Source organism: Varanus komodoensis, unplaced genomic scaffold, assembly GCF_004798865.1.
Source record: "Varanus komodoensis strain SLA01 unplaced genomic scaffold, ASM479886v1 scaffold2, whole genome shotgun sequence".
NCBI classification, from domain to species: domain Eukaryota; kingdom Metazoa; phylum Chordata; class Lepidosauria; order Squamata; family Varanidae; genus Varanus; species Varanus komodoensis.
Window position 1 is genome coordinate 58,179,875 of NW_025335568.1, and position 9,357 is coordinate 58,189,231.

The following is a 9,357-nucleotide window of genomic DNA, read 5'->3' on the forward strand; positions in this document are numbered from 1 at the left end:
CCCTGCACAGGTCATCGTACAGGGCGACCAAGGCAGATTCAGTACCATACCCGGGTCTGAAGCCGGACTGAAATGGGTCCAGATAATCAGTCTCATCCAAGAGAGCTTGAAGTTGTCCTGCCACCACCCGTTCCAACACCTTGCCCAAGAATGGGATGTTGGCCACCGGTCTATAATTGGAGGCCATCTCTGGATCCAGGGACTCCTTCTTTAGGACTGGCCTAACATCACCTCCTTTAGAAAGGCAGGCATCCGGCCATCCCTCAGAGAGGCTTTGATGACCTCCAGGATCCAGGCACCAATCCCGTGTTTGGCTTTGGACAGTAGCCACGACGGGCAAGGGTCAAGTAAACAGGTGGTGGGACATACTTGTCCAAGCACCTTGTCCACATCATTAGGCCGCAATAACTGAAACTCATCCAACAATATGTGACCAGACGGTAAAATTGGCACCTCCCCTATGGAATCTGAATCACTAGTGGAGTCCAGCTCGTGATGAATCTGAGCAATTTTCTCCTTGAAGTGCTGGGCAAAGTCATCACAGCGGGTTATCGAGGGTGGTACAGGATCTTTCTTAGGGCCTGGATGTACCAGCCCCTGTACCACCCAAAAAAGCTCCGCTGGATGGCACTGTGAGAAGGCAATGGAAGTGAAGAAGAATTCTTCTTCGCCCTCACCGCGACAGCATAGGCTCGATAATGAGCTCTTAAGTGTGTTTGGTCAGATTCATTCCGAGATTTGCTTCACCTACGCTCTTGCCATCTCCCAACCCGCTTCATCGCCCGTAATTCAGGTGTATACCAAGGGGATGAACGGGCTCTGCCAAGTGGGAGAGGATGCTTAGGAGCGATCGTGTCAATAGCTCTGGCCATTTCCCCATTCCATAGTTCAACCAGAGCATCAACAGGAGCGCCAGCTTTATCATCTGGAAACTCCCCCAGAGCTTTCAGGAATCCATCCGGATCCATCCAGCCCTGAGGGAGGACCAAGACAATAGGGTCTGCACTCTTACAGAGGCAAGGGCTGCCATCGAGCTCGAACCTCACGAGGAAGTGGTCTGACCATGACAGGGGAGCCAAACATAGATTGCTCACCCTCAGATCACCCTCTTCCTGCCCCATTGAGAAAACCAGGTCCAGCGTGTGTCCATGTTCATGGGTCAGGCCGATGACATGTTGAGACAGCCCCATAGCCGTCATGGAGGCCATGAAGTCCTGAGCCACCCCGGTCAGACCAGTCTCGGCATGGAGATTGAAGTCCCCCAGGACCAGCATCCTGGGAGTCTTCAACACCAGGTCCGAGACGATCTCCATCAGCTCAGGCAGGGACTCTGATGGGCAGAAGGTGCACGGTACACCAGCAGAATCCCCAATCTGTCTCGGTCGCCCAGCACCAGGTAAAGCACTCTAGACCTGGTCTCTAGAGAACAGGAAGCCCAATGAACTAAAGCGACCCCCCCCTCCCCTCCCCTTCAGGCGTGACCAGTACTGGACCAGATACCCAGGCAGACTCAGTTGAGAGAGGGACACATCCCCGCCCTCTCCCACCCAGGTCTCTGTGATGCAAGCCAGGTTGGCCCCCTCATCCACAGTTAGGTCATGGATGAGGGATGTTTTATTATGGACCAACCTGGCATTAAGTAACAGCACCATCAGGCCAGCGGGACGGTTGATAAGCATGCTCGGAACCTTCCGGCTGGGGGAATAACCAGAAGGAGGAACAGGTGTCAACCATCTGTCCCTCCTTCTTTTATACCAACACGTTAAACCCACAACGCCATAACGACCTTTGCCCACAATCACCCCAATGCCCACGCGCTCCTCAGGCAACCCCATGGAAGCAGCCAGGTGTGAATCCATTAAAACATACAAAGTAAAATCTAGATTAAAATACAATTAAAAACAATAAAACCCCACAACCACCCGACTACTGAGGCCCACCCAACAGCGTCTAAGGCCAGCCCAGCTCCCGCACGGCCCCGAATGGCCCCAAATGGCGACGACGCCCTTAGGCCATCGATTTCCGGTTACATGTGGCCCCAGGACACCTCCAAAACACATAATTTTCAGGAATGAATGGCATCTGGAGCAGCTACAAAGTGCCCCCTGTGTCAAAATTAAATTGTCAGAAAACTAAAATTAACTTTTTTAGTTGCCCAGAACCACTGTGAGGCTCTGAACATTTCAAAGTGAGCTTGCAGAGAAGGTAATTTTGGCCTTAAGAGTGCTCTACTATAGACACCATTTGAAAAATAATATTTTATTATACTTTTACTTTTAAACACATGGGTAGACGCCAGCAGTTATCCACCCCTGCTCTGCAGAATAAATGCAGATTGAAACCTTGAATGAACAAGAGGTGAGTCAGGGTAGAGATCTCAGTGATTCTCAGTGTGAACATAGGAGTGTTAATGCACATACAACAACGTCTCCCTCATCCAATATGAAATGTAAAAAAACAAAAAAACAGAGCAACAAGCCCAGCCAGCTGTCGCAAAATCTGAAGCCAAAAGAGTCCTCTATACCAATGTGCAACAGCCCAAATGAGATGCGGACCCCACCCAATGGCGCTCATGGGACTTGTGATGGGTTGCGAGTTACCTGTCGGAGAGCGAGCCAAAGATCACAGCCCCAAGCATGACTCCAATGAAAAAGATGGTGGCTGCGGCTTGGTTCATCCGTCTGTGCTCGCACACCAGGTCCCACTGGAATGAGAGAGCCAGAGCAGTGCTTAGGCAGAAGTTCCCGCCTTTCCTCAAAGCGATTCAGACATGATCTGCACAAGCCAAGACAGAAAAGGCCCTGCAGAAGGGCTGTGGGCCTTTCGCCTGTCTAAACTGCACAGGACTGGTCTACAATTAATTGATGCTCTCCATCAATGGCCCAATGGCCTATGATACATTCTGAATTTGGCATGAAAGAGGGTGAGTGTGAGTGTGAGCATGCGTGTGCACACACCACATTTTTATAGTTACATTTCAAAATCTGAACTGCACTTTTCTAAGTACTTGTGTTGCATTCCAAGAAATGCAAGGAAAGGGTTGAACTGTGGACCCCTAAAGTAACAACAAGACACGTTGGGCCCATTCTCTGAACTGATTGGACAGGTGGAGCCCACCTAGAATTCCACCCCAAATACAGGTTGTTTGGTTGATTGACATTATTTTTATTGTGATTTTTGATAATAAAATGCCCATGAAATAAAATAAATGCCAGTTAATATGCGATTCAAATAACCATTAGCTCATTACGTGTACCCAAGAAGAAAGTCAGAGCAGGGGCTCCCCAGTATTGTAGGCATATTTCTTCTTGAAAGCGATCTCCATTTTCAGTGTTTCAAGGAGCATCCAGCGGTAGTGATGCTAGAAAATTTTCAATCTGAGCAAGTTCTCTGGTTGTTTCTTTCCCTCAAAGAACCTTTTTACTTTGGAGACAATGTGGAAGCAAAAGGACTGGTCATCAAAGGATAAAACATTAACTCTCAAACAGTTCCAGGAGGTTGGCTAATGTATCTGGGGTGAGATAGCAGTAAGTTAATGTGCTGAGAAAGGTAATGTGGGTGCTGCTAATGTTTGATATGCTGAAAGCTACTGGCTGATGTACAGGAGGCAAAATCATAGAGAGGTTTCTCTTCCCAGTTGCCGGGGCAGGAGGTGTCAAAGGAGGCCTCTTGCCATCACACTCCACTGGTCCTGCAAGCATTTGATTGGCTACTGGGTAAAAAGGTTGTTGGACTAGATGGTCTTCTTTTCTGATGACTCCCCTCCCTTAAGACCCTTACTAATTTTATGTACGTATGCACACTTAGACATAATTTATGTGTTTATGTCCTTAAATAGAGATGCATTCATCTCACCATAGTGCAGAAGACAGTGACCAAGTAGCTTCTCTTCCTGCCTGTTCCGTCTGCTGCTCAGGTGCCAACTGTTGCTGGGAAACCATTCTTGTTTTTTCTTTGATTGGGTAGCCCTTCAAGTAGAAGACACCTTGTGATGCAGGTGTAAGAGGACACATAGCTACCCTACCTTTGGATGTAGGACTCTTGCAGTTTTAATGGAGAGAACTGTCTTGGATGCTCAATGGGAGAGGTGAACCTTCCAGAATATCCCCAAGATGCCAGATGAGTATAAAGCAGAATTGCACCACCACTGAATAGCGCAGAGAAAGAGCGAGAAACAAGCGTCCAACACTGGATTGGGAACCCGTGGCACCCCAGCTGTCGATGGAACAACACGCCCACCAACCTCGACCATTGGGCATGTTAGCTGGGTCTAATGGGAACTGCTGTTCAGCAACACTGGACAAGTGTAGCTTCCTTACTCTTGATGTGACCCATTATTTATAGGGTTAGCACAAGCACTGGCTTTCACCCCCAAAGATCTGGCAGATCCCAGAATAAATGGAAATCTGAATGGATTCCGCAATGCATCCAATGTTCTGAAATGCCCACCATGAGGCCACCCCAGGGAACTGTATGGTATCACAATGTAGCCTCTTCTGAGGGGCACTTTGCCCCAGGAACATGGCTGGGCTGCAGTAAAAAAAATAAAGCTCAAAGGAAACAAAAAGTCAGTTGCTCCTTGAAGCAAGCGGAGGATTTTTTTTAGTTAAAAAAGGGGGATTCTTACCCACCTCACCTTTAGAGGCAAGACACGTCCCTACTTTCCACACACCAAAAGTACTTAAAATTCACACACCCCCTTTCAGGTTAATGCAATCTTCTGAGGACACTTTTGCCAGATTCCCTTAAATGGTGTCACATGGCTAACCTAAATGGATTTTCTGCACCTTTTTGACAGCTAAAAGACCAGGGTTACATCACCGGAAGGATAAATGCTCACCTCCTATAATACAGACCTAACAATGCTTTGAGCCTCTGAATGGATGGCGTATCGACGCCACTCTCAAATGCATCCATATATGGCAGTTTCTGCATTTGCTGAAGTGAATGTATAATTGATAAATTCCAGTATAGGTCATTACATTTGTTTCCTTTTCACAGGTTTTTCTTTTGCTGTTGCTGGAACTTATAATAAAAAATAAGTTAAAAACAAAAGAAAGCTTCCTGAAATGTACCAACTGAATGTAAAGAGAGCTTTACTCGCTGAATGTGGAAAGCTTCAGCTATTGGGTGGTATAAAAATTAATTAGTTAATTAATTAAAAGCAGAGTTTCCAGTATCAGAAGACATTTCTAGTTGTACAGACTGGCAAAAGACAGGCCATGCAGGTGAATAATTAACTGGGTTCCACTGAAAGATGATGAGATGGTTGGTCACTCACTTTGGCAGCTTCAGAGGGGGAAAACATGGCGGATATGGCTGGCTGTGACTAAATGGCATGAGCAGGACCAGAGGCAACACATCTTCAAAAGCCAGACTTTGGGGGACCACATGAGGAGAGAGAGCTTTAGCCTCCATCTTTGACTGTGGGCGCCTCACAAGCATTTGGTTGTCTGCTGTGAAAACCTAGTTCAGAGAGGCCTTTGGTTCAGTCTAGCAGGGCTGTCTTAGGTATTTAGAACAAAGCTTCCAAGGTGAATCACGTGGGTCAAGCATGTTGAACCTCAGGGCCATGTGCTGAAGCTGGCCCTTGGTCATTCCCCAGGTGAACTTTCCCCTCCCTCTTCACCACTGGAACGGAGCCCCTTTGAAACTGGATCCAGCCCTGGATCCAGGCTGAAAGAGGCTTGATGCCACAATAAAGGGAAACCGGGGATGGTTGATACAGAAGAGCAAGGCCAAGAAGAGAGGTGAAAGTAAATACAAGACACCTGAAGTGAGAAAGAGAAGGTCCTTCTGCTCCGCCATGGGTCCCTTCTTCCCACTTCGTCTGTCACTCCATTTCCTTCCAGCCGTGACTGTACCATCCTGTTTTCTCTCTAAATTCATTCCTACCCCACGCATGTCTAATGAATCATCTTCAGACTATTATGAATCTCAAAACACACATCCTTCAAGCAGAAAGCACACTCCCCACCCCCCAAAATACTATTTGCAACCTTCCTATTTGCAGAGGCAGGCTCTGGGAATAGAAAACCCTCTGCCTTGAGTAGAAAAGTGCCCCTAGCCAGCACCCATCATTGGCCATGCTGGCTGGGGAGGATGGGAATTGTAGCCCAACCTATCTGAAGGCTGCTGTATCAGGGAAGATTGGTCTACCAGCAGCTCTGCAGCACTTGCAGTCCAAGTCCTTCCCCGCCCTACCTGGAAATGCCAAGGACTGACCCAAGAGTCTTTTGCATTCAAAACAGGTGCTCTGCCCAAAAGCACAGGTGATGTCATGTATAAAGGGGCACAACTTAATATGCGGAAAGTGCTTTTCCTTTATCCTTGCATGACCTCAGCTAGCTCCTCCAAACTCCGATAATATTCCTTCTATTTTCCCTCTCCCAACTGAAAAGTAGCTTTTAGGAGGCCCTGAGAGTTTCCCCCAGGAAGTGGCATGAAAGGAAAGGGTTAAGTGCCTTCTCCTTGTCTTTGTGACTATAGAGTGGTAGCAATTTTATTCCATTTGTTTGTTTTTTTAGAAGATCTTCCCTGTAATTTGCAATTATTTTAAAAGCTCAAATGCAGGAGAGAGCAAACAGGCCTGTTTATTTATACATCCACAAAGACAGCTTTGCATTTCAAGTTCTTAAAAAGCTGGGTTTAAGTCCCTGTATACTCAACCTGATTTGTGATATTGAATTGGGGCTGTTGTGCTCCCACCACATACAGTTTAAGAACTACATGGCAGGTGGATGCAATATAACATTTTTGATGCTGGAAACAGCTTTTCCTGTTGAATTTGATTACTCTGAATGGGTCAGAATTCTCTCTCATTCTCTCTCGCTCTCTTTCTTTCTGGCCAAAACTCAGAATCCAGAATTTGCCCAAATTTCATTTATGGGATGAATAGAACTTAAGAGCTAAAAAGAAAGCCTGAATGCAGCAGGAAATGAGAGAATCCATTCCAGGGTAGGAGGTAAGTTCTCAAGCAACCACACACTGGCTCTTGTCCAGTGGAAGGGGCTACAGATGTTGCACTACAAATTCTCAGTTCATCTGAAAATTACAATTCCCAGGGGAAATTTTGAAAATTTAAGCTGGTTTCCCACCAAATTACAGATCTGAAGTATAAGCCAGAGGTGAAAATAATTCCATTGGAACGCTCCTTTCCAAAGTATGTTTATTTAAACATTTGGAAGGGGACTGCCACTCACTCAGAAATAGGCAGCACTGCATTCGTCCGCTTCCCCCTACAGTGGATGATGTGCAGTGGCTGCAGGAAATCCACCACATAATTAAATTCTTTTTCCATTATGAACTCATGATTGGGCAGTCAGGGAATGGTCTGGAGGTGTGTGACACACTCGCTACTGTTGCTGCCAATGGAAGGATTACTATTTTTTCCCCACTGTTTCGTCAAAAGGTGGTTTGCAAAGACGAGACAGTCAGTGGCTCACACAATCACACAGGCAAAATCAGGCAAGTTCCTTCCCTCAAGGAACTGGCTGATCAAGGGGGAAATCAACCAAGGGCAGTGGAGGGAGATCTGCTGCCAGGATTCTTTGAAGTCCCGGTTCCGAGATTCTGTGATTTGAGGACTCTGAAGACTGAGACCCCACCCCACCCCACCCCTTTGCAGCTGGCACGGTAAAGGACATGGAAGCCCCCACCTTCATGTCACAACTGGAACTCAAGAGGGGGGAAAGGGGATTTCTGGGGGGTGGGAAGGGAAAGAGGCAGGATCACAGAGTCACACTGGTTCCAGTTGGGACCCCAGACGCCTTCCTAGAGCTAAATCTAGACACCCAAAACCGGTGACCTTGTGTCTTGCATTGGATGTTCATAAACCCTTGACTTCAGAGGCTTACAAACATCTGCCATCACCCTGATATCCCCCACATGCTTTGAAGTTTAGATCCCATCAGCTCCAGCCAATGGTCAGGAATGCTGAGAGGTGTTGTCCAGAACTCCTGAACAGCACCTGATGAGAGAAGGCTGGGCTACACCAAAGGCCATTCAGAGGCATGGCAGGTCTGGTGGTCACCAAAGAAGCACCTGAGCTGCTCTGAACATCTTGGAGAACGTGATGTGTGGCAGCAAGGCCGAGTGTAACAAGTCCTTCTCTCTCTGTTTTCTGTTCCTAGCAACTGATTCCTTCCCTCCATTGCATGCTCCCAGAACTGATGGGAAGGCAAAAGGTGAAAGGCTCACCTGGGTGGCTATTGTGGCAGTGAACTGGGAGTGGTCGTAGACCCATCCATGCTGGCATTTCTGGGCAGATGTGGAGTTGGTGGGTGCCCAGGTGGAGTTAAGCAATAGGTGAAACTGCGGGCTGGAGAACATCTCACAGGAGCTGAAAGTTTCCTCCAAGTCCCTTGGGATGTTGATGAGCAGCACGTCTTCCTCTGTGAGATTGGCAAACTGCTCCTGATGTGGGATCGCACAGTGGTGAGGAGGAATGGCTGCCAAGAAGTTGTGCAGGAGGAAATGCAAGGGGAGAAGGACCCTCGGAAGGCAGAGCAGCAGCAAGGTTAAGACCTGGAACTTGCCAAAGCCACCGGCCTCCTGCAGGAGATCTTCGAAGTTCATGTTTGCCCAGGAGCTCGCTTGCTTGGAGGGGATGCGATAGCGGAAGAGGGAACCCCTTCAGATTGTCTGGTGTCCTACAAAAGCAGGAGATCTGGCAGAAGCTCCTCAATGTTCTTCTGCTGAGCTTAGCAGTGTTTTGTTTCAGCTGCTCACTAAAACACTCGAAGGACTGCTCGACCGTTCCCTAGTGTTTGTCTTCTGCTCCTGGGATGGAGCTCAAGAGAAACTGTCAGATCTTTGGAACAGTTTTGCTATATGCAGCTATACTCAGACATTCTCAGTTGCTAAGTAAAAGAATGCCAACTCTGTCTTATTAATTAACTTTCCATGAGAGTTCAGCCTGTTACCACCAGACTAGGTTGTGAGCTGAATCCAGGGTCTCTCCTCTCACACTTCTAATGTAAAGAACTGTAGGTTTGGTCAATGTGATGAGTACTGTGTGTAGAAGGTTTAGAAACAGATGGTTGTTATCAGAGAAACTGTAAAGTTCTGAAATATCAGCTTAAAGCAGTAAGATGGTAGTACTTGTCACTGCTACAGTTGGAGAAGCAGTAACCTGTTTGTTTTCACTCTGGTTACAACTCCCTAAAAGAATTATGTTAACTAGAAAGACTTACAGAATCCTACTGATTATACCTACTTTTGAGAATATCTCTTTCTATGCTCAGGAAAAGCAGATAAAAGTCACACTGTTCCTTCCTTGAGCTTACAGTCATTGAAAGAGTCCAAAACCATTTCCTGCATATGAGTCTAGGAGTTTCAAAATCTACTCTAAATATA

General features: G+C 47.0%; 1 protein-coding gene across 1 annotated transcript in view; it reads right to left on the reverse strand.

Annotated features, from left to right (window-relative positions):
• Nucleotides 1-8,577, reverse strand: part of LOC123022954 (solute carrier family 22 member 7-like) — a 26,645-nt gene extending 18,068 nt beyond the window's left edge. Inside the window, exons 1-2 of the mRNA XM_044429144.1 lie at nucleotides 8,200-8,577; nucleotides 2,601-2,704 (exon numbers count right to left, since the gene is read on the reverse strand). Of these exons, the coding sequence (XP_044285079.1) occupies nucleotides 2,601-2,704; nucleotides 8,200-8,577 (482 nt within the window). The remainder of the gene's footprint in view (nucleotides 1-2,600; nucleotides 2,705-8,199) is intronic.
• Nucleotides 8,578-9,357: the final 780 nt, after the last annotated feature.